General features: G+C 38.8%; 1 protein-coding gene across 1 annotated transcript in view; it reads left to right on the forward strand.

Moving 5' to 3' along the window:
* Nucleotides 1-26,339, forward strand: part of lrrk1 (leucine-rich repeat kinase 1) — a 90,252-nt gene that overhangs the window by 24,089 nt on the left and 39,824 nt on the right. The window contains exons 4-16 of the mRNA XM_015378367.1: nt 1,911-2,082; nt 2,799-2,978; nt 7,689-7,825; nt 9,082-9,308; nt 9,509-9,636; nt 10,526-10,689; nt 12,617-12,754; nt 13,917-14,029; nt 19,256-19,326; nt 21,424-21,553; nt 23,433-23,545; nt 25,575-25,789; nt 25,867-26,031. Of these exons, the coding sequence (XP_015233853.1) occupies nt 1,911-2,082; nt 2,799-2,978; nt 7,689-7,825; nt 9,082-9,308; nt 9,509-9,636; nt 10,526-10,689; nt 12,617-12,754; nt 13,917-14,029; nt 19,256-19,326; nt 21,424-21,553; nt 23,433-23,545; nt 25,575-25,789; nt 25,867-26,031 (1,953 nt within the window). The remainder of the gene's footprint in view (nt 1-1,910; nt 2,083-2,798; nt 2,979-7,688; nt 7,826-9,081; nt 9,309-9,508; nt 9,637-10,525; nt 10,690-12,616; nt 12,755-13,916; nt 14,030-19,255; nt 19,327-21,423; nt 21,554-23,432; nt 23,546-25,574; nt 25,790-25,866; nt 26,032-26,339) is intronic.

Genomic DNA, 26,339 nt, shown 5'->3' on the forward strand with positions numbered 1-26,339 from the left:
GAAACGATGTTTTCGCCCTTCTCCCGACCGGATTTGGCAAGAGCTTGATCTACCAAATGGCTCCTCCTCTCACATGCACGGGTTAGCTTCGGTGTGAGTGGTTGAAATAGCACGTCAATAAAGATGACAGACAAGTGGCTTATCCAATCATATGCAAGGAGTTTTGATAAGGCCCAGCCTTCAGTAAAGGCAATTCCTATGGCGGGTTCCCAGATGTATGTGAGTGGAGCTAGGCGGAGCGAGACATGCATCTGGCTGTTGTCAGGTTAGTGTTCTTTAGGCCTAATGAGTAAATTAAAAGATAGGGTCTGGTGTTCAGGGGGGAAACCAAAGATATTAGGTCCCTATCCACCTTGGTACATACCTACAGACCTGTGTCCGCTATGTAAAAAGTGGAAGGGGACTGCCAGAGATGACAAGGAAGGCAGAAGCTCCCCATACATCTCAAAAACATTTTTCAGGTGTGTACTATGAACTTTAAGCCACGCCCCCTTTTGTTCTCAACTGAGAAATAAGATTGGTATCTTCGCCACCACTGGTTTTAGCCTCAATGTTTACATCTGTCAGGGTTCATGCTACATGTAATTGATCGTTGTGCACTGCTTCTTCATCTTTATCTTCAGAACAGTTAAAATAAATAGCAATGTAAAGCATATAATAAAGCATACTGTCTATTTGTATAGTTATTTTCCATTGTTTTTAATTGTCATTACACTGTCACAGGCACAGAGCAATGAAATGAACACTCTGTATTTAACCCATCCCCTTAGGGAGCAGTGCGCTGCTATTGTGGGCCGCCCGGGGAGCAGTGTGGGGTTAAGGGTCTTGGTCAGTGACCCATCGGCAGTCCGTTGGAGTGGGGCATGAACTCAGAACCTCAGGGATCCAAGCTCTATGCCCTGACCACTAGGCCGCCACTCCCCCAAAGCAGGCATTAGCGTGAAGGGTCTTGCATAAGGACCCACATTGGCAGCTTATTCCCCCCAGCTGGGGGATACGCACCTAGGCGTCCTGTTTGCAGGATGGGTCACTAAACATATTCTAATCATAATCAGAGTTCAAAATGAATTTTTATATCATGAAATGTCAAAATTTACTTTTAAAAACAAATGCCTTTGGCTCTCGTTTGCCATGAAGCTGGCGAGCTCATGACGCCAGATGATGCTAAAGTGGCTATGCTAGTGTTGTGAAGGAAAACTGGAGAAGGCGGTCCAGTGATGATAACTGACTTTGTCACTCAGCCATTCAAAATGGCCCTTCCCAGACAGACACCAGCCAACTGGCAGCCCGCTTCCCTGCAGCTTCCAGCAAAATCCTCTCCAACTTCCAGCCACTGGCCTTCTCCTGGGCGTGCATCATTTTTTAGTCTGATTCCAACCTTACACTGAATTACAGGGCCTGACCAGGAGATGGTGCTTCTCTTTAGATCGTAATGTCCACAAATCATGACAAAAAGAATATTTTAGTAAAAAGATTGATGTTTAAAAAGGAATATAAAGAACCTACTAGCACTAAGTTGCTAACTGGTTAGCAAGATGCTTCTGAGACACCGGCCACAATCATACTTGCTTGTGAACCTTTTGCCAAAACAACCCCACCCTCTTGATAAACGACCAGTCACAGGCGTGCACCACCAGAATTTGGAAATGCAACGGTTGGAACGGCCGTTTCTCTTTGACTTTAAAAGCGTATACCAGCCCTTGACGCCCCACCATGGTTTGTATGCTTGTAAATTTGAATAATGCTGTGAACAACCTCTTACTTGAAGCCTGAAAAAAGTCAGGTTTAAGTATGACATAAAAAATCTCAATAATTTTATGAAACATTTTTATTTGAGCTGGAAGTTCTTAGTTGATGATCAAACTAAATAAAGGCCACATGTTTCTGTTTCATCGTATGTCCTCCTCCAGGTCCGTCTGCTGTCTCTGGCCACCCAGCACTCTGATATAGTGAGTGTGTGCTACCTCCTGAAAGAGGCCCGTATCCCTGTTCCTCAGGAGCCGTCGCTCTGTAACCCGGCTGTCCTGGCGGCACATTGCGGTTTTTCCAACCTGCTCAAGGAACTGCTGGATTCCATACCTAGTAGGAGAATAAACTCTTCAACAATCATCACTTTTTATTCAGCTAAATCTGATTCAAATCACTTTCAAAATCAAGGTAATGATTTGGTGGCAAGGGTCTAAACAAATGAAATGGATTTGAAGCAGTCCTGTGCATGATGCTTCAGTTTTGTATGCTAGGGCCTGCAGAAGTATTCACTACCCTTTGGCATTTGTTATGCTTTGTTGCTTCACTACCTGGAAATAAAATGAGCGCTACAGCTGGAAGTTGCCAAACTAGGGCCTCTAGGGGCTAAGAGTTAGTGTTGCATTGGGCGGGGCCCCAATCCAGCACTAAAATGGTGGTATCGTTATCGGCGAGTACCTACAAATAGGGCACCAATTCCATTTTGAGAGCCAAAAGTTTATTCAACTATTGTCACCCAAAAAGTTCTACTGGATTCACTTTGTATGAGTCTTTTTCCTGTTTCACAAAGGTAGGCAGCAGCTTGACAAAGCCATGATGGCAATTATTTTACATCCAATTAGTATGCAGATCTTCATACATACACACACGCACATCAATTCAAACCGATGGTATCGGCCAGTACTGCACAGCCAGGTATTAGGTATGGGTATCGGGGCCAAAAACACACAAAAAAACATTGGTGCAACACTAGTTATCAGTTATCGTGTCATTGTGGATCCCTTTAAGTAATTGAATAGTAATTGTAATAGTCCTTTTTGTTTACCGGTTAGGTGTTTGCCTGAAAAGAGACCTGGTGAACTGCCTGCTCGCCACCGCCTGTCAGCAGGGTCACTTGGAAGTGGTCCGTCTGCTGGTCCACAGCTACGAGGCAGATGTGAAGGACTTTGCCATCCATAGCAACGAGTTTGCTGTGCTCTGCGGGCTGCCGCTGTACGCGGCTGCTCAAGCAAGTAAGGAGACAAGGGTTTAGTTTGGTGTTACTTTCTGCTCTGAAAAGATAGTAAAGTGATGTTCAATCTCTGCTTTATTCTGATTTCTCTTGGTGGCCCCTCGCATAAATCACTTTACTTTCAATTTCTGAGACTAGCAGGAAAGAACTGTGTTTTCTTCCTTAAATAGTAGGATGAGCTGTTAGCTTTGAATCAGCTACTACTGTAGAGAAGTTTCCTGATGAAATAAAGGCGGGAGAAGAAGATTTAAGTTCTTATTTACTGAGATCCAAATCACTTTTATATCACAAGTCAGGGTTCCTACTGGTCCTTGAAATCTTTGAAAGTTTGTAAATTATGTGAAATTAGGAAGCTGAGGCAGAGGCATATCTTGCAAGAAAAAAGGTTAATTTTGTTTTAAAGTCCTCGGACGGAGAGATAGGCTCTCTGACAGCAGCAAGCTCAGTATAAACATTTATACCTTACAAAATCACACACACTCACTTTGTTTTATTCTTTTTGTATACTAATATGTATTTTACACTCGTTTTTTCTCTATTTTATAATTTTATTGTATTTTATGATTGTGTACAGCACTTTGGTCCTGTCCAGTGTATAAAGTGCTTCATAAATAAAGTTGGTATCGTATGGTGCACACACTCACTCCCCCCTAGGGGAACCACCCCACCCCCTGTATAAAGAACTTTCTCACACTTGAATATTTGGTTATTCCCAAGAAAAAACACTTGACATACAAAAAACAAGGACATACATTTTAGCCAGATAAACACTCTGCTGTTCACGGCATCAAGGAGGCTGTGTGACCTCATTCTTATCTCTCATGAATCTTCCCTTCACCCTTGTCTAGAGTAGGGAGGCAACTGCTTTCTGTCATCCCCACTCTTAGCTCCATAACTTAACTCCAGCATACAGACTGGTACACCACATCTAAACAATCACCTCTATTTAGGCAGAGGAAAGGGACACTCAAAATATTTTATCTCACAAATAGGCCAAGGAAAAATATTAGGAATGCTCGATATTGCCTTTTTTGCCGATATTCCAAATGCTGAATTTTGGATTCCGATATAAGCCGATACCGATATAAACTAATTTCACATCATGGCAGTCACAAAATTTAAGCATAACCTAGATTTACTGTGATGCCCCACTACACACTGTATATTCCACAAATAATTACCATTGTAGAGGATAAAAACAGGATTTCAACTTCAGGAAAATGCAAAATTTGACATTTATTTTCAACAACATTTTGGAATATGCTCTTCCTGAGATTAACCTGACAATGAATATTCAAACAAGAGATAAATCTATTTTCTTCACAAATAGGAAAAAAAGTGTACCTCACTAGTACACCTGTATTGCACAGAATTGAATGTAAACACAAATGAAGTCTAATGTAGGATCGCTGTTGAAGCACGTCTTGGTTCCCCCACGCATGACAAGGACCTCACATTCGTTGCAAATCGCAAACTTCAAGTCATTATTTGAAACTTTAAAAAAGTTCCACACCGCAGACATTTTTCATTACAAACAGTTTAGCTTCGCTGCTGCAACACAGTTTGCCGTCTGGCACAGTTTAATGACGTCATCAGTGAGCCTCGCGTGTTGGCAAGAGCGCTCGCTTCAACATATTTCGCAAAATCTAGGCATTATATTATCGGCTTTTAATTATCGGGAGAAAACCCGATAAGGATATGGACAGATATCACATAATTATGCTAATACCGGCCGGTCAATATTATCGGACATCTCTAAAAAAATATGCTTCCACAATAAAAAAAAAAAAAAGTTCAAGGCCCCAGGAAAGTGTTTGAAGAAAGCCATAAAAAGGCACCAGCCTGTCAGGTGCACTGCCTGCAGCAGATCAACCAAAGCAGAGACCATTGGTGAAGCTGCATTGGTCCAGTTATGATACATGAGCATATCATAAAATATTCCTTTGAAACTGATAGCAGGGAGAACATGTTGTTTTTTTTTTTTATGTCAAATTGTATGCATTGACTCTGGCTGCCGGTGTTCTGTCAGATGAGCATACCCCGTCAGAACAGCATACGCATGCGCAAGACGTCAGATTTGTGTTTATCCCTTTAGTTTTGTATGAAAAATAGACTTTAAACTATATCAACGGGCGTGCATCGCTTTAGTCATGAACAAAAACTAACAAATTAAAGGAGAAGTTCGGTTTTTAACACTTTTAGCCCATTTTGGCATACCCCTTGAAGGGCATACCCTTCAAAAAACACCAAAAAGTAAGTAATGAAGTCGTTTTTTTGTACATGACTAAAGGGATACATGCCCGTTGAGGTAGTTAGAACCGTGTTAAGGGATAAACTAAAGGGATAACCTGGTATTGACTATGGGTATGCTGGTCTGACAGGGTATGCTCATCTGACAATCGGTTCATTTCTCATATAAAGAGGCGATATTGACACATATTTTACTGCAGTATTTGGCTTAGAATGAAATAGCATTTAATAGAAATTGTATAAACAATTTTATTGTTTATAGTTATTGTCAAAATTGTAAGAAATAATTTAGCCTGTGGCCACATCAGCAGACTTTATTCAGAAACTTTATGAAGCTGAATTTCTTTTAAAGAATCAAACATGCATCCTGAACTATTAAACAATTTTCTGCTTAGTCGTTGCATTTGAGAGCACTGGCCCTGAAAAGTCCTTGAATTCCATGTAGCCAAGGTGTGGGCGCCTGAGCAATATGCCAGAATTTTACTTTGTTCCTGCTTCAAAAAACAGCAGCTACAGATATGTAATATGTTTTAAACAGATGTTCCTGTTTTTAGAAAGTCTGAAATAATATGTCTTAAAAATTAGGTTAAACATCTTCTTTGCAGAGTGGGCGAGGAAATAGGTTGGACACCAGTGACCGCTTAGAAATGCTCCATGCATTCAACATTTCTTTGAACAGTTCTGCAAAAAATGTTTGCATGTGTTTAAGGGGAAGATCTAAAAAAAGCAGCAAAGAGAAAAAGTGTGAACTTTTTTATCTTCAGTTTCTTCATCAATATGCAGATAATATTCTAACAAAAGCACAAAATTCTTAGTATTATTTACCACGTGCAATGTAATTTTTCCATTTGAAACCCAACTGCAGTTGTAGGTTTGGTGTCTATTTTAGCGCTTTTAGAAGTCTGGAGGAAAGTTGCATGCAAACATTACATTTCTACAGTCACTGTGGCTGCAAAGGAGGATGATGGGGTGGGGGGTATTCTGTGACCATGTTAACACATTTTAACAGTCACAAAAAAATAATACCGGTAGTAAAATAATATCAATAAAGAAAAAAAAAAAACTCACAGGCCATCACAAATTAAACGCAGCTTGACGATAGACATTGTATAGCTAAACTAAAACAATGACTGAACTGAAATGTTGTGGCAGATTTATTAAAACACCAAATAGAATCTTAACGGCCACCAGAGAACAACCTTCAGCGAGCCTGTGAAGAGATGGGAGGATTTTTTTTCCTAGTGCGTCTGCATGAAGCATAGTTGTGTTTTATTAACACTGATGCCTGAATTTATATGCATGTTAATATTTTTTTGATTTTTTTTGTTGTCTTTTGGTTATTGCTAAATAAGGTTGTGATTGTTACTTTTGTTAATTTACAAAAACAGTAGAAATTTTGGTATGTAGCAAATTAGTAACTACAGGCTGATTGGAAAAAGAATAAGATAAAAATCAAACAATATTAAAACTGTAATAAACAGATTATATCTGTAGACAATGAATTAAATCATGTCTCTTACATTGTAACAGCCGATATTTAACAAATTACGTGTAACACAGTTCAAATTGGTAAAGGTAATTATGAGAGTCAATAATATATATATATATATCATATATTTATAGTTTTATATATTTATAGTTTTAAAGAAGGTTGTAACAGTCAATACAGAACTGCTTATTTAGGATAGGCGCTCTAAGTTTAGACTTTAGCCCACACCTTTTTACTGAAATATCTTCCTTTAAAGGAACCTTTATTATGTTTTTTTTTTTTTTTTTCTTTTGTATAATGTTTAGGAAATGCAAATATATGGTGTATTACATTGTATTGTTTGGAAACATCCATTTCACTAAAATCAAGGAATTTATAAATAATAAATTACTTAAAAATCACTCAGTAATCAAACTGACATTTATTTTCCAGTATGATATTATTTTAATGACTATTGAAAGATTATTAAAAGTTTTTTCTAAATAGCAACAGTTTAGGGCATAGCTTTAATATAATGGCCTGATTTAGTAAATATGCTACAAAGAAGATGGTCAGATAACTTTCATAAAATAGTTTATCTGTGAATGAAGGTAGTAAAAACACTCTAAAAGCAAGTCAGTGTTATTATTAGCTTTCCTTATACACAAAAATAGCTCCTTCTTTTTTGATTTTTGTCTTTAATGTCTTGTTCCTGAGAAAATATGTCCGTCAGCATCCAGTCCTACTTGAAGCAACTGTATGCCAAAGGTTCCTAGGTCTGCATCGGACGTATTAAAATTGGGATGGAAAAGATACTCTCCAGCCTCACCTGCTGTTGCAGGTCAATTTAAAAGCTGATGATGATGATGATAAGAACTTACGGAGTCAGATGCCAGCATTGCAACTGATAGATTTCAAGGGAAAGAATCTCTGCAAACACCTTTTTTCTCTCTGGCGTTTTCAAGTGTGTAAAGATGTTGTTGTGTTTTATAGGTAACGAGGAGATTGCTCACTTCCTGATAGAAAACGGAGCTGAATTTTCATCCTACACCCTGATGGACTATCCAGACTTCAGCAAACGTCTCCTGAGACAGAAACTTCATGAAACCACTGGTGCCAATGGAGTGGAGGTCTGTCTGTGTTTTATCCAGCACCTGTTTGGTTGTTAGAGGAAGAATCTGTTCTGATGATAAGGAGAGTGATTCAAGATTATGTGCTAATCATACCCTCCCCAGTGTGGTATTGATTGATTATTGACCCACCCTCTCCACTTAAAAAAAAATATACACATGCACAACCCTGTACTCGCTCTTGAGAGGGAACGTCTATTAAACGCGTGCAAGAGCATGCACGGGTCCATTTCTCCTCGTGCACGCTCTGTTTAAATGCTGCTGTTCTCATAGCTCATACCGGCTTACTGTGTCTGAACGTCTGCCCTAACACCAAATCCCTCAATCACTATATAGAGCAAAGACTGTATACTCTGTTGTCTTACCGGTCGCACAAATGATCACAGCTTTTTGTTCCCAGTTGGTCATGTAACTCCTCCTCTACAGCGCTGTGCCTGTGCCATTTTTCTTATTAGTTGCCACTATCAGGTAGCGACAGCGGGCAGCTGTGACAGAAAATCCCATAATGCTTTGCGAGGTGAGCTCTCCACGCAAAGCATTCTGGGATATATCTGCCTCTTCTGAGGCCTTCCTTTTCTTCTCCTACACTTCGTAGACACTTTTTCTCTTACGACCCTTGGTTCTACTTGGTCCCAATGGAATTTCCCATTGGGAACCTACTAGCACTAAGTTGCTAACTGGTTAGCAAGGAAGAAAAAAACTGGGCCAAATCACTTTAATGATACTCAGAAGACTTGGGATTTTAACATAAAGCCTCTGTCTGGTTAAAATATTTAAATAACTAACTCCAAAAGCCTTTTATAAATCATTTAGTTAAAAAAATATTTTTAAAAACTCATTTTAATTAAGTAGACTGGAGGACCTTGTCTATTCAGACAGGCCAACAATTCCCTTAACGACCCCCCTTTCAGAGGCATAGACAGGTATGGGGTATTGCAGGCTAACAAAAGAAGGCAAATGACCTCCCATTCCAAAGGTGTGGACCCCTTCATCTGTTCAAATTTGAATGTTTTCAAAATCTCTGTTTAAACTCATTCCTGACATTTTGAATTGGAAAAGCTTTCTGGATGGGAAGCAAAACGCCTTCAAACTTGGAAACAAAGTCCAGTGGATTGTTTTTAATATCCTTATTTTGTAATCATTCTAATTAGAGAAATTACGGGTTTTCCATTAGCTTTTAAACTGTAACCATCAAAGCTCGTCGTCTGAGTCAAAGCTGTCTGTTGGTGAGTTTGTCTGTCGCTTTGTGTCTGCAGGGAGTCAGCGTGTATTGGAGCGGCTTACAGCTGCCTTTCCTGGAGCTGGACTGGATCATGGATGTCTGCTCACAGATTACCCACCTGGACCTGTCCTCCAACAGCCTCAGTGCTCTGCCCTCCGTCGTCCCCTGGGGGCTCATCCACCTGAAAACTCTGGATCTTTCCAGCAACGCTCTGAAAGAGCTGCCGTTTGCTCAGAACTCGCAGGATGTGATCTGCTGCAGGTGCATGACGTAGATCATCTGAACACCTATTTTTTAATTAGATTTGCTGAAACACTAACCTTTATTCAAAGATATTTGATTCCTGCTTTTACCTTCACCCACTTTGTGTTTTCACTCTCAATAAATTAATCATTAAAGCTTTTGTTTGCATATAAAGAACTACTATACTATCGTGCTTCTCAAACTTTCCAATGGTTCAGGTTACAGGTTGTGACACTCTCCCATAACCAGCTAAAGAGTTTACCAACGGGACTTCTCCATCTGACCCGCCTTCAGAAACTCAGTGCTGCTAATAACCAGCTCACCACCCTGTTCGACATCCCCTCCAGTACGTTCCATACCAGGTTTTGTGATTGTGTTCACTAGGGGTGTGGGAAAAAAATCAATTTGGCGATAAATTGTGTTTTGCGGGTGCCCAATATAAAATCAGATTTTCAGTTCTAAATATCAATTAAAAATCGGAGGGAAAATGGGCTTCCTCGGCATCGCCACTATGGCAGATGGAGCTGTGGAGCACTTTTTATTGTGCGGCGCAGCGCCGCATCTGTAGATTAGTCAGTCAAAGTGGAAAGCGTGAACTGACTCAAACCCCAAACAACATGGATACCAAAATAACTAAACAGTCAGTATTATCTGATGAAAATATTCAGCACTTGCTTTATTATCTACCCATTTAATTTTGATAGCTGGGAAAAATATTGCAATAAATAGTGATATTGTGATAATATTGCATCATGACCCAAGTATCGTGACACGTATCGTATCCCAACACCCATCCAATACTCACCTCTACTGTTCACACATGACAGCTTTTTGGTCGGTAAAATTTGTTATTACCATGGTTAATTAACTGTTGTACAATATAATACAACAAAGCAATGCTATTTTATGGTTTGTTTCAGAATAGGGATGCAAGTTATCAGTTCGTTAAACTAAGGTTAATTGATCTTATTGATTGACCAGCTTGATATGCAGACATATTCTTAAAGTCGTAGGGAAATCATATTTAAATGTCAAATCAGTCTGGCTTTAACGTGTTTATAAATGTACTCTGGGATATGGGATTTTTCTGCAAGGGGAACCACAGCACCCACTGATCCATACCTGCATTGTATAAAAATATAAAAATCCTACTTTTCATTTTAATATGCAAGAGGCAGGTGCTAACTTTTGTTTTGTTTAATAATTCTTATTCTTTTTAATCATTGCTCTGACAGATGTGAACTGGATCGGTCTCCGTAAGCTGGAGGTGCTGGATGTGTCTGGAAATAGTTTAACCAGTCTTCACACGTCAGTCATGCACTGTTTAAAGTCCCTGCGCTGCCTTGATGTCAGCAGAAACAGATTGAGGGCTTTCCCCGACCCCTGGGCCTGTCCGCTGGTAAGATGTCCAACCACTCTCTCTATGCTTTAACCTGTTGGTGAATAAATGGTTAAACAAATGAGCATAAATACATGGATAGAAAAAAAAAAAAACACAATCTCAGAGTTTTTCTTTTTAATTTTCCTGACTTTCCTTTTTCTGGATTCCACTGTTTTTTTAAATTTCCGTTTACAAAATATGTTCTTTTTTGCTACAATAATGAAACAAAATTTACCCCATAGAAAAGACCCACATTCATTTCACATTAAACTGTAAAGTTAGCTAAAGAGTTACTCAGCATGTGAAGCATCAACAACACATCCTCTGACGATGCAGAGCTAGGAGCTGAATGCTGATGTAATGAGAACACGGGTCGAAGTGCTGCCAGTAAGTGGCTCAGATCAGGCATCTTCATGCACCGATCTCTGTTACCTGCTAAACAAAGAAAAAAAACAGGAATATTTAAGAATCAAGTCATGCTACAGGGAAGAAAAAAGATGTGTGAGATGTGGGTCACTCTGGGAAACCTGGAAGTTGCCCACTTTTTTTCTACCTAGCACAACATTTTCAACTTATAGCTCTAATGTACGGAAGCTGAAAGCGGTCTTGTCCCTGATAATTTTTAAGTACATTTTCTCATTATCTAAAGATAATGAAAGCCGTTTTCTCGTGATAATGAGATGATTGGTGTGTGGTAAAATACCTTCAATACCACAACAGCAGGAGAGAATTTAGAAGTATAAGTCATGGCAGCTTATGTTTAATTCTGTAAATCAGGGGTCTTCAACGTTTTCCAGGCCAAGGACCCCTAAACTGATGGCGAAATGGAGCGAGGACGCCCTAATTATATATATTGTAAATAGTGTTATATCAAACTGGTCCTATAGTCACTCTATTACAGATGAAGTAATGTAATGAAAGTAATTTCTCCCTGGGATTATTAAAGTATTTCTGATTCTGACTCCTGGTTGATGGGACAGGTGTTGTGAATGAAACGGTGTCCAGATTGAAAGAGCTCCTGTGTGTCGCTAAATGTGTGCATTGATGACTGAAAGACATCTTCTGCCTCCATTTATCTGTTTACTACAGTGTGTTGAATTCATGTTAATGTGGCTTTAATGACATTTCGATTAGTGGAAAAAAATTGCAGTGGGGAATATAAAAAAAGGTCTAATGAACCAATACTTTTGCAACCAGTTAAATCACAAGCTGTGAACTCACACTGTACGACTAAACCCTGCGGTTAGTCGTACAGTGTGAGCAGCAGCTGCATGCAACGACTGAGAAAAATCGCACAGTGTACGCCCAGCTTAGGGGCCGCGGACCCCCGTTGAAGACCTCCACTGTAAATAATCCTAACTTTTAGGTAACGCAACATTTTTGATTTGATGATTTGCTTCCACTTCTGATTCATAAGCAATTTGACATATGTGTCCAGGTGTTTTCTGAACAGCCCCGGTGTTACGACTCTAACAGGTATAAGATGCATTTACCCCCAAAATGGGTCTAGATTAAAGATTTTCGTAAAAAAAAAAAAAAAAAAAACAGTCAGATTTGTTAATACTATATTCCATGCAATTCAATCATCCACCACAACCTGACAATGAGTGAAAAGGAAACTAAATTTTTGCACACACGCGGTACGGTGACTGAGCAACTAAAGGCCCCACAGGCACGGATGGACTGGGAATCCAGGGCTGTTGGCCGGCCTCATTCATTACTCATGCAGGTTAATCAACTCGTTATCTTGAGAAATTCTTGTAAGATGCCTTCAGAAATGAACAGTAATATAAAACTGGTTGAAAAACGTGTGAGGATGTATTACTGAGGATAAGTGTCGATCATCACATCATGGAAAGACTTCAGTGCTTATATGATGAAACAGCAAACCTGCAGAAATGTTTGTAGTAACATGCTTAAACTTTTTCTAATCTCTTTTATGTAGAGGATCTGCAAAGCTTCTTCTAACATCATCGAGAACCTTCCAAACACCATATCCATCTTCTGGAGGACTCAGCTGCAGGAGGTTGATTTCTCTGACAACTGCCTGAAGGAGCTTCCCTCATATATCTTTGAACTGGAGGTACGAACCACCAGGTTCATCCTTACTGGATGGTTTTATGGGCTTTTATAATTAGCCTCTTCAAGCTTTAATTTATTTATGTGAATTAAAACAAAATAAACTTTGGTGATATTTTGTTTTCAAGTCAAAGCCAAATTAAGTTGTTTTGTACAAAAAGAAAAAGAAATGCAGGTGTGTAGCAAATATGCAACAACAGGCATTACAGTCAAAATTACCATGAAAATCACACAGGAAAAAATGTAAAAAAACAGATTTTATTAGTAGAAAGTAAATAATGTATCACATCTGTTTCTTTGGAGCTGTGGAGCCTTAAATTCAAACAGAGCCATTATGAGAAACGGTTGGTAAGGGACCGGTCCTGATAGAAACAAGTGTTTGCCAAAGGTTCCTAGGTCTGCACTGAATGTGTAAAAAGTAGCTCTAGTTTGTTTACGTGACACAAACTGTTTGTTGCGTATCGCTCAAATATTTGTCAACTGGCGGAGAAGTCAGACAGCTTGCCAATTGAATTATAGGAATAACTTATTTCAAGTATATAATATCTAATTATCTTATTTTGAGTGAAAAAATACTCCATTAGTATTATTTAGCAGCTCAGATTAAGGGCAAATACTCCCATTTTAGGAGACATTTTACTTATTTTTAGATTAGTTTTTGCAGTGTGTTGTTAGGAGCAAAGGTTTGGATATCAGCTCCTTTACCTTCTCTGCAGGATGTAGCTTTGACTAAGTGATAGAAAGAACTTAATCTCAGCCAAACTTCTGCTGGCAGAGCCGAGCCTGTTGATCAGAATTACTGTAAAGCAACAGATTTGAGGTGGAATGTTGTTGTTTTTTTGCATTGCAATGCTGATGCCAATGGTTGGAACTGAACGTCTTATGTTCTGGGTCAGTTTACAGTCACATTAGTAACACTAAGCCTGATCTGCATGATTCAACATCAGGATAATAGAAGGTTTGTTATTGTTTTTGTCATTAATGCTTTGCAAAGCAGAAGTAGATTTAGATTATAATCTGACCTAATTTGCAAACAGGAACCTTATTTGTTCCATGGGCTCTGGCTCTATTGATGTTCCCGGTGCTGTTAGACTTGACTGTCACCAGTACAGTGAGCCCCCCCCCATGTCGATGTCTCACCCTGCTGTTATTGGTTCTCTCCTCAGGCGATCATGTCCTTAAAGCTGTGTGGGAACCTCATAGAAACACTGCCTGCTCCCAATAAGTGGAAGTGCTCTAAGCTCAAGACTCTGGATCTTTCCAGGAACGTGCTCGGCAGGTAGGTCGACTCGCTACTGCTTCACATGTAGACACTTCCTGGTTCACAGGCGGTCACAACTCGCATTTTGTTGTTTTGTTTTGCACCAGTTAGGACGGAACATCAGGGGAGTTTGAATTACAGAGCTGATGGGGATGATAAAGTTTGTTCAAAACATTTTGTTTTGAAACTGAAGAAAAAGTAACTTAAAAAAAGACTTGAAACTGAAAATAAATTTTTGAGAGCAAAAATTGTTTTAAACATTTCTTTTCACTTTCTAATAGGTTTTTCTTTCAATTTCATTTTTTTTTTATTCAGTTTCAATGTTTTTTAACAAAAAAAAGTTTTAGCTTTACATGTATTTTTCTTTTTTTTATTTCAATTGAAATTTTGTTTTTTTATGTAAGTCTCCAAAACGTTTTGAATTTAAACAGGGGCTTTATGGCCATTTGGCAATTTTGGGGATTTTTGGGATGAAATTTAAAGTTGAAAAAAAATATATATATATATAAATATATATGTATATGTGTGTGTGTATATATATATATATATATATAAACAGATTTGAAACTAAAGGTATATATTTTAAATCATAAGTAGCTTTCATTTTTTTCTATTGTAAATCTATCTTTATTGCTCCAGGAAAATGTTGGTATACATTTTTTTAAATAGACAAAATCATTTGAAAAAAAAATATTTGAAACAACTTTTTAGATTAAAGTTTTTCTCTTTTTTTCAGTTCCCAGTGATGACTGTCAGATTAGGTGCTCTGCCTCTGCTGTAGTCAGTCTGGCGGTTCTCCGTTTTACTTTAATAACATCAGAAGGTCCAAAGAGGACTGAAAATGCTGCACAAATCTGTCAGTATAGTTTATCCAATGAGATTTGTGTCATAGGGTAACATTAACAGCTTAGATCAGTGAAGTATGTGGATTTTTAATACCAATTACATTAACATAGGGTATCGATGATGCTTTAAAAACATTTCTATTTCCTACGGTTCCTGAATGCAACATCTGGAAATATTTTGTCCAGCCACCTGAGCTGTCCACATCATTCCATACTCCATGACATTTAAGCCCCTGATGTCATGGTGTCATTACATCTGGAAAGAAGTGTTATATGTTTATAATCAATTATAATATAGGAAAAATAATACAGATTTCTTTTGTAATAATTTGAAAAAATATAATTTGAGAAAACAGAAAAGTTAATCTTAAAATCTTTTTTGGATCAAGTTTTATCTTCTTTTTTTTTTAAGTTTCAGTTTTAAAAACATGACAGTTGCAACATTGGAACATAATTCACTCCATATTTGTCTGGACCTGTCTGCAAATGTACTGCCTGCAGCCTTTAGTCTTAGTGTAATAAAAAGAAACCAACCAAGTCCCACTCCTACACAGAACAAGAAGAACCACTTCTTCTTTGCATGGTGACCTTTTCTCTTCCGTGGAGTTTTTGGTAAACTCCGTGACAGCAGAGTGATTGTTCTGAAGGTTTATGTGGTTTTGTTCAGAGTCAGTTTTGCAGTGTAGTCAGTCATTTTTACCCCTGATTTGCCTTTTTTCGAGTTTCACAGTGAATAAACTGATGTGGAGTTAGGAAGCTGAGGCAGACGCATTTTGCAAGAAAAAGGTTCAGATTTATTTAACGTCCTTAGACAGGACGTTAAATTTTTACCTTACAAAAATCCCAACACACATACTCCCCCCAGGGGAACCAACCCACCCCCTGCATAAAGAACTTTCTCACACTTGAACATTTGGAGAAAAAACAACTTCAGTTCTTTAAGGCCATTCACTGTTATTTTAATATATCTTTTACTGGCCAGATCTCATGACCTCTCATGACCTTCGTTTGGAGCCCGTGAGGCTCAGAACAGACATACCTCGACCTTTTTTACTCCACATTGAACATTTAGCAGCATAAACGATGCCTGTTATAACTGAGACAGTAAATGGATACAAACATCAACTCCAATGGAGATTACACTGTTATTCAGAGCTATTAATAAACCAGGAACACCTGGATCCACATGCCTGTGGTGAATATGCATGAGTTTGCTTGTCAGGTATGGAGGCAGGACCGGTTCCTCTGAGACCGCGACTGAGGCTGAATGATTAGAATTTCTACAAATGTTTTGGGACATCTTTTTTTTTTTTTTTTAACACCACTTAATGCAAAAATTGATGGAACAGTTGTTAATTCGTATACCAAATTGCTTTACTGGTAATAATTTTCATAATAGACTAATATTAAAGTAAATAAATGCAGCCACAAATAGAAAAACATTCTATAAACTTAAACCGACACTAAATAATCAATTATTGAAACCTAATCAAAGGTAAAAGCTTTGTGGATGCACTGTATGTACTGTATATATCCCATGCACATTTTTCTTCCTTTGGTACTTCTTCTTCTTTGACTATTTGAGCTGATGTAACCTGTACATTTCTCCACTGTGGGATTAATAAAAGCAAGCAATCAATCAATCAATTTCGAATTCGCCATAGTTGTGACACACAAAAAAGAAATATTACATTTTTTTACAATTATCACCACAGAATTTTGTAACACAATAATGCGAGAAATTTGCGGGAAGTTGCTAATATGCAACAGTGACGGGAAATAAAGGTAAAATACAGTCATTTCCTGTCCAAAATAATGATACTTGACAGCTATGCATATGTCCTGAACACACCGAATGTACAACTTTGCTTCTGATTCAACAGAAAATTGTGTTGTATGAGGTTGTGGTGCTTAGCGCCCATTGAAAGTGAGTGGGGATGAACACACCTGACATGATTTTCTCATGCCACCCCAGATAAGATAAGAATCCCCCTTGGATATTTGCCCATTTTCCCTATCAGAAATAGCGATTGCTGTTACCATTGGAAATTGCAGAGTTTGGGTTTTAATTAACAGAATGGTATTGCACCAGTGTTTGAATGTGCGTTTTTTCCACATACATTTATTAATTTTATTTTTAATTAATTAATTATTTTTTTGCCCAAAGGTTCAAATGAATTAGGCTTTTACTTTCCTGGTGTGTTCACTGTAAATGTCTATTAAAACTAGAGGTCATCCTTCTTGAAGTCATAGGGAAATCATTTTTAAATGTCAAATCCTTCTGGCTTAAACATGTATATAAATGTACTCTTTTTTTTGTTTTTTTATTATCTTCTGCAGGCCAGTTAGTTATACGTCAGCCTGAACACCTAAATTTGGCCAATCATATATCAACGGTCATCTGTCAATCAAATGTTTTCAGTCATAGCATCTTGATTCATTTGTCGCAGCTAATATACACAATTGTAGAAATAAGAAATAATAATCATTTCCTTTCCCATTGAGTTCCGTCCCAGTGTTCACGGGGATGGACGTCTGTGTCTTCAGCAGGCGTAGAGCTAACAGAACTGGCAGCGTTGCGAGGCAAGGGCTCAAACATGTACGGCTGGAAGCCTTCTACACCAAACCACAACATCTTCATCCCTGCTTTCCTCCTCCAAATAAAAAATGTATGACGGAGGAGACTCATCCACGACCTCTGACACAAAACTCTCCTCCTCTTGCATGTTTCCTCTGTCCATAGCGTTCCTTGACAGTGTCGTTTCTAAGTCACCAATTTAGTGCTACTTGGTCAAAATATAATTTCCAATTGGGAACCTACTAGCACTAAGTTGCTAACTGATTAGCAAGATGCTTCTGACAAACCGGCCTCAATCAAACTTGCTTGCGAAGCTTTCGCCACAACAATCCTGCCCCCTTGACAAACGACCAATCACATTCACTTTATTCACTCGTGTAAAGTCGACCTTCCCCAAAGGACCTGCAGGGCAACAAAGAGACACACAAAGACACACAAACATCCCAGTGCTCAATTCCCTGGTGCTAATTTATATAAAGTTTTTAAGGCTCTTTTAGCAGGAAGATAATCTCAATAGCTGGTGTGAGGGGCCCCCGACCTGCCCCAAAGTGCCCGAGCTGACTCCAGAACCCCAGATTAGCTTGCCCTAGCAAAGATCTTTTTTTTTTTTTTTTTATATGGTGTCCCACTGCACTTCTGTTTGGCGATAATGTTCTAACTAGTGTTGCACCGATACCGATACCAGTATCGGATGGGGCCCCGATCCAGCACTAAAATGGTGGTATCGGTATCGGCGAGTACCAACAAATAGAGTACAGATACCATTTTGAGAGCCATAAGTTTATTCAACTATTGTCACCCACTCCTGGTAGGCAATAAAAAGTTCTACTGGATTCACTTTGTATTAGATTTTTTCCTGCTTCACAAAGGTAAGCAGCAGCTCGACAAAGCCATGATGGCATTTATTTTACATTATTATGGTATGGGTATCGGCCGATACTGCACAGCCAGGTATCGGGTATGGTATCGGGGCCAAAAAATGGCATCGGCGCAACAATAGTTCTAACCAGAAAGGAGTATATTGAGAAAAATCTTTTAAAAGTGGCTTAAAAGGTTCCATATACGATCGCTGGTAAGTGTGTGGTCGTAGAAAAAACAGTACAAGGTGCACATCTAGACATAATTTCTTATGTTTTTGAAAACGTATTAGAAAGACATGTCCAATGACCTCATGGCATTTTGGGAAATGAAGGCTTTTGTCGTTAGGAAATGAAACAGTATGTGCTAGCTAGCAGGCTAGTTCTAACTATAGGAAACATAGAAGGTTAAACTAACTTAATGAAACAAATGTAAGATTTTACAATGAATAATGAAATTTAAAAATGGTGTCTGGAGAAAAAAGAACCGTGTGGTTTTTGTTAGTCCAGGAATTTGGACCTTATTGGATTTACACACGTGTAAACTGCTCAGTTCCTATAACTTTACATTTTCTTTACATCTTTCCTGTTTATTATTTGTCGTTCTATTTCATTGAGATTGCACTAAAGAATGTGTCTTCTCTTTAGACTTCTTACTACAATTAGCTTTTACATCTCAATTTGAATAATAGTACTCCGTTTGAATTGTAAGCATTATTACACTTACCAACTGCACAAGTTAAACAAAAAAATTACACTTTTCATTAACTTTATATTAAGTCACTCCTAAATAAAGTTGAAGAGTTTCCAGTTGCAGCTCACAGTCATGTTGGTATTGAGAAAATGTTGTGACAGACATAAAAGAATGAATAATTCCTGTATGTAACCTCTAAAAAAAAGCGGAGGTTTTCTGTCTCGAATGCCACTAAAGTAGAAACATCAGTTCGAACTCTCTGTGTTTTAGGACTGAAGAAGGTCCCAGATCCAGGAGGCTTGCTTTCCTGACAACATGGAACAGGAGGGATCCAGATCCAGGTAATCCACTTTGTCATTGAACTGACATGACGCAACATGCTGATTACTCCTGAAAGCTCATCGGGAACCGACCAATCAGCGATCATGATTTGTTGAAAAGGGCCCTCTTTTACCAGGCCTGTTTATTGGGCTGGTATTGCAAACATGAGAATCAGGTTTTAAATCACATCTGATAAAAGCCTAAATGTTTCAGACACTCGTTACTCTGACGTATCCAGAGGGAAAAATAATATTTCCAAAACGCATGGAAAAGTGCCAACTTCTAGCTTGCATGGAACTGTTCACTAGCAGTATGTGCTCCATCCTATAGGCCAGGGGTCTTCAATGTTTTCCAGGACAAGGACCCTAAACTGATGGTGAGATGGAGCGGGGACCCCCTAATTATATATATTAGATGAAATTGTGTTCTATCAAACGAGTCCTATTGTCACTCTATTACAGATGGAGGATTGTAACGAAAGTAATTTCTCCCTGGGATTATTAAAGTATTTCTGATTCCTGGTTGATGGGACAGGTGTTGTGAACGGTGCCCAAAAGAGCTCCTGTTTGTCGCTGAATGTGTGCATTGATGACTGAAAGACATCCTACCAACATATTCTCATTATCAGTTCGTATGAAATCGTACAAAAAGTTATGCACACTATTTCGTACGTTTTGGATGTTTTTCCTCAAAAAAACAGATCAGTGCGCATGCGCAGGCAGACAGACAAAAAAAGCAGATCCGCAGACAGACGTAAAAATGGGAAAAACAGTGCAATAATTACTTCTTCATGTCTCTAACTACGTTGCTTGCTGTTTTATACCTTAGGGTTAGGGTCAGGGTTAGGGTTAATTGTATGTTAAATTCGAAGTTATTAAATGGTGCGTAAGATGCGCATGCGCATACGGCGAAAAAAACGTCCAAAAAGTACGAAATTACGGTGCATAACTTTTCGTACGATTTCATACAAACTCATAATGAGAATACACTGTTACTACTGTGTGTTGAATTCATGTTAACATGGATTTGAATACATTATAATTAGTGGAAAAAACTGCAGGGGGGAATAAATAAAAAAATCAATCAAAACTTTCGCAACCCCCATGCAGTGCCTCTGTGCACCCCCTAGGGATCACTATAGGCGTATTACCGCCTAAGGTCCCTTATCGATTTGGAAATTGCGCTTCTTTAAAATTTTCAATATTTTGCATTTGCAATAAATGCTAATTGTCCAGCCCTTCTTTAGTTTATGTAAATGTTACTGCATATAGATGATGATCAAATAACTGGAAAGATACTTTTCGGATGAACAAAGCAGGCAACAAATGTTCTGTTGCACATGTTTAGAAAGATGTATAGATACACAAGATCTGCTGTTGATCATATATTGATTCAGGAAAGCTGAGCATGAAATGAGATCTTTGATCAAGATTTAGGGGACACCTCGTTTAAAGAGTTTGTCAACTTTTCCTTTACACACCTTTGACTTCTCCTGCTGTTGTCTCTTTAGTAGAGATTAACCTTTTCCAGGGAAAATAGATTTTTCATAAACCAACTTTTGATCATTTGCTCTTTTTAAGATTTATTTTCACCAACATGAATGTTTATGTTTTTTATGTTTTGTGTGGCTGCAAAAGGAAAAATGCTAATGTTAAGATGCTAGTTAGGGCTTGGCAATATGGCAATATCTTACAAATATTGAGTTTTTTTTATAATATTGAGGGAGATCAATGATGCGCTACACCTTTATGAATAATAGCAGGTGATTTTTGATCTCATGTTTATCTACAGTTTGTTTGAAAAAGTGTCTTTGATTCAGAAGTGCCTTTTAATGATGACTTTATGGAAAGAGAAATATAGAGATAAATATCATATATTGCCGTATCAGCCCTAATGATAATATTTGGTCTGGTTGGTTTTTAGTTCATTAGAGTTTAATGGTTTCTGTACATTTTCCCTGATTAAATCAAAAAGAAAGTAAAACTACAAAGATCATTTTATCAGGGTTTTATTGATGCTCTCGTTAGATCCCCGTTTTTTCCATATATTACTCCATAGAGGTTTGCCCCATATGTTTGACCTGAAAAGCTTTGAATGTGTGTTCCTCCTTTTCACAGTGAGTCCCATCGAGTTTCCTGGTGTCCTGCGGGATTCCCTGGAAGTGCTCACCTTGAACGATAACCAGCTGGAGTGTGTTCCCCAGTCACTGTGTGGCCTGCGCAACCTCACTGAGCTCTACCTGTCCAAGTGAGTCCCCGCCGCGACTGCCATGGTGCCCAAGTCAACAAGAGGCAGCCATCTTTAGGATTTAGAAGGATTTTACTATTATTATTATTATTATTATAAAGCAGTTTCTTATGACATTAACCTACGGAACAGGAGCCTTATTTTAAATTTCATTTAAAAGGCCTGTCATGTTTAGCTAAGGTCGGTCTGGTTTGCCTAGATACAGGTTTAAGCCCATGTCACACCTTGACAATTTAGACCAGCGTTTGCCTGACGTACAAAAAATCTGGAAAAAATGCTAAAATATGTTGGATAAGTTGTGGGTACATTTTGTATAAGTTACGAGCACCCTGAAGCATGCTTAAACACGTCAACATATGAAAAGTAGGTGGATAAATTTTAAACATGCAAAAAAAATTTCCGGCCGTATTTAAGCGTAAGATACAGGTAAGTTATCTGTTGTATAAGTTATCATTGGCATCAAGTGTAAGTTACTCATAAGTCATAGCATCTAGCTTATCCAAAACCTATGGGTAGCTTCTGCGTAAATTATGCATAACTTATCAAGAACTTCTCTCCAACGCATATCAACGTGTTCCAGACGACCTCTGAACATGTGTCTAACGTACAGCTACTGTATTATGGCGTATTGGTACAAAGGGGGTTCACAGGAGGAAACCATCAGTTCTCCTCCAGACTTAATCCCCATCATAGGGTGAGCATGAAGCTGAGCGTGATGGATCCTCCCTTCGTCTACGACCACAGCCAACTTCCTAGCAGACATGACGCTGAATCTGCTGCGACTGCAAACCTTCTTCCTTTCTTTTTATTTTCATTTTTCTTTATTCTTTTTTTTTTTTTTTTTTTTTTGGTAGGCCGTAAACAGCAGCTAGGTTAATACCATGATTAAATAAATCTTTTTATGTAAACCGGTCTAGGTACCAGATCTGCTCAGGTCCTGCTTCGTGTCAGTGACGTTACACTACATGTTTGGGTGAACGTTGCCACATGATGTAAAACATAGTTGCCCAGACAACCATAATAACATCACGCAGCGTCCGTTAGCGTGTCTAATGACTGATGAAGTTTACCTAATCGATAACAAAGCTAAAAAAAATCAGTTTATAATGAACAAAGTAACTACTTTTGAATTTGTATCAACAACAACCGTTCCTTTTGTACAAGTAGAATAACTGTTGTTTTCTTTGTCTAAAATCGCTATGAAGCAGTTTTTTTAAGATGCTTCGTTTGTCCTCTGCCCTCAGATCTTAATAAAAATAAGCTGAGACTTTTTCTGTCACCTTGTTAAACGGCAGAGCTCAGTCTGTCTTAAAAGGCAGTACTTTCCTTCAAGAGTGACAATGATTGTTTTCTACCTTCAGTTACTTTAGATCGCCAATGAAATGTAAAAAAAAAAAAAAGTAAATTTAGATAATATTATGTGGAAACTACAAAAAAGATTGGATCCTTAGGAAATGGATGCAATACAGTTTGTCCGAGTGGAGTTGCCATATGTTGACATCATAAGAAGGGGCGGGGCCCCGAGCAGATCTGGTACCCACACTGGGCACCTCCGGGCGCATCGCTGCCCCCCTCAGGACACTGGCTTGTGCATTATTTCATGTGCATTATGCTGCCGTGCGTTATGCATAAGTTAGGCTGTCGTTGGACATAAGTTCTGGACTCGTTATGAATACTCAGTGTATACGCCCAAATTAGAAAAAATATATAGAAAGTTCAGCGTATGCCTGCGTTTTAGGAGATTCTGGCAAGGTGTGCCAGGGGCTTTAGCATTTGGAAGCCAAAACTCAAACATTTAGACAGTTGGATGTAAAATGTTCCTGGCTGTGAGTTTCTGACGTTGCTCCTTTGTTTTTTTGTTTTGTGTTTCCATTGACAGTAATCCAGGAATCCGGGAATTACCAGCTGAACTCGGACAGCTATCCAACCTCTGGCAGCTGGACATCGACAACCTCAACATCACCAATATTCCTCAAGCAGTAAGAAAAGAAGGTATTGATTCACTGTAGGAATATAAAAAAGCCTTTATTAACCACACCATGAACTAACTACACCTCATAGAAGTGCTTTTATTTAAAAGGAACTAAATAGGCTAATAAAAACAGTTATTAATAAATGATTGATAATAAAATTTCCCCATTCAATACAAAAGAATACATAATAAAAAAAAATCTTATTTTTCCATCTCTTCTCATCTCATCACCCTTTTCAATCTATTTTATTTAAAAACATATTTACTTATTTCAGTATTTATTAATTTCCAAGCATTTTTATCAATTTATTAATTTCTTTAAGGTGTTTTATTTTGTATAACTACTTTAACTAGTACTTTTTGTGTCTTTTAGTTTTTGTTGATTAATTAATGATTAAATGAGCGGCAGAAGTTTCCTCTAAATATAACTGGCTATATTGGTAGTTTTTTATATTCATTGACCCTACAACGGCAGCAATTAATGGTCATGCAGATCGACCTACTAACACAGATCTAAGTTGTGGATTTGGAGGACAGAGTCGTTAAGGCCAATTTACGCTTCTGACGCATGGCCTCTACAACTGTCAAACTTGTCTCTGTTGTCATCGAGCACCTAAAAAAAATCCTGACTATGCTTCGAACAGTTTCAAACCCGCGCAGACCTCAAGCGGAAGTGTGCAGACAAAAAGCAGCTGCGATCAGTCCTTGGTGTGCCTTTCCGGCTGTCTGCGTGGTTCTTCATCCTGTCTCAGGGGTTGGACTAGTGTCACAAACTCCCCAGCCTCATTCCTGGTCTGACTCAAGAGGCGTACAGACCACCTACGCGTCCTCCTCTGCCTTTTTGCCAACTCAATTAACAGAACCTTTTCCTCTTTGATGTCTAGCAACTCTAGATCCATCTCCGTAATCTTGCAGACATGCCATTGTTGTTTTGGAAAATAAACACTCTGGCAGGCACCCTGAAGTTGTCATGACCATCCGCCAAAGTTCTCGCGAATTCTCGATAGGATGCAATAACATCACAGGCCAGCAAGCTCTGTATTTATGGAAGTAAACATGGATGGTAGTGCTGGAGCGCATCTAGCGATCTTTCCCAGCCATAAAAACATAATCTTTTCAAGATGGTTAAACATAAATACTGCTTTCTGCATCATTGTCCACCATGGTTGTTGCTTCTTCATAGCAAGACCCACAATAGTGACCCCTGTCTGGTATTAATGGCGTTCAGGTCGGATGAATGTGACCTGGCCGTTCAGACACAGGTCTCATTTGAAAAGATCATATCGAATTCAGGACCACATAGCCAAGTGTTCTGGGTTGCATTGGAAAAAATCGGATCTGTGTTGTTTAGACTGTCATGAAAAGGTCAGATACAGGTCCATATGGGCCAAAAAATTGATTTGGGTCACTTCAGGCTGCAGTGTGAACGTAGCCTTTGACTACAACATCTAAAAGCAGTGAACTCTGCTCTCCAGAGCAAGTAGATTGGTAACCCCGCCTCCTGCTCTCCTCTATCTTGTCTGCTGTCATGATTCATGCAGCTATTATTTCATCCAAATGAAAACTGGAGAACAGAGAAGCAGATCATGGCTTGTCTACAGTGAAAAGAAGGACTGGGTTATTTACTTTCAGCTAAGTGAGCTTAGTGCTTGGAAAAAATCTGTCATTCCCTTTGAGAATGAACATAGAGAGGAAAACAACAAGAAAATGGACAAAACCTAGCACAAATAATGTTTGTCTATTCTGTAACAATTTCTGTGTCTGTATAATGGGTCTGTTTTATGTGCTGTATTCTCAATTCAGAAGGCCCCCTGCCTGTTTTTGCCCAGGGCCCCAAATTTCCTAAATCCGCCCCTGAACAGAACTAGGAGTACAGCGCTCTTAGAACTTTCTGAATGGACAATTTGTTGGGTCTTTTTTTGTATTATCTTAAACAACTGCTAACCCTTTGAACAATTTTGTTTCATGCCAATAAATCCAGGAAAGCATGATGTGTATCAGGTTGCTGAACTTCTCTGATGTCCTGTAATCTGATGTGTTGGAAAACAGGCTCTGCTTCGGTCCTGGCGTTCCTCCGGGCCCAGCTTCGAAAAGCAGAGCCCTGCAGGCTGCTGAAGATGCTTGTGGTCGGTCCACCCAGGCAGGGGAAGTCGGCGCTTGTAGAGGCTCTACTGACAGGCAAGGCGTCTCCCTTCACCCCCTCAGAATGCAGCATCTCTACTTTTGGCTTGGAGCTAGAAAAACCGAACTCAGGCAAAAATAACGTGAGGAAACGCTTCCACTGTCCAGGCTTGTACACTCCAGAGCTAGCTTTGAATATTTCTCCATCTGTTTGTTATAGAAGGAGTCGATAATGTTCAACTTGTGGGATATTGGTGGTCCAGCCAGCATGACCACTGTGAACCAGTGTTTCTTTACTGATAAGTCGCTTTATGTGGTCATCTGGAATCTGGCTCTGGGAGAGGAGGCTGTGGCCAACCTGCAAACCTGGCTTCTCAACATAGAGGTAATCTCTCTGTCACACATGCAGACCTGCTGGGAACAGAAGATTTCATGGTGAGGGAGGAAGATTGATCGAAGTTACACCTAGTTGCACAAAACAACTACAACTACTGGGGTCAGGAGGCCAAGGTTGAGAATGGCTAACCTTGAGGAGCTTCAAACCCCACATCAAAAAAATACTTTAATCATTTAAGAGGAAAAAAAAGGAAATAAAACCATAGATGGTGTTGAAAACAACAACTCAGCAATGAGGAATTGTTGGTTCAATGGTTCTGTTTTTGTCCTCTCCAACTCATTTAATGATAAAACATC

This window comes from Cyprinodon variegatus, unplaced genomic scaffold, assembly GCF_000732505.1.
Source record: "Cyprinodon variegatus isolate N-32 unplaced genomic scaffold, C_variegatus-1.0 Scaffold171, whole genome shotgun sequence".
Taxonomy (NCBI): Eukaryota; Metazoa; Chordata; class Actinopteri; order Cyprinodontiformes; family Cyprinodontidae; genus Cyprinodon; species Cyprinodon variegatus.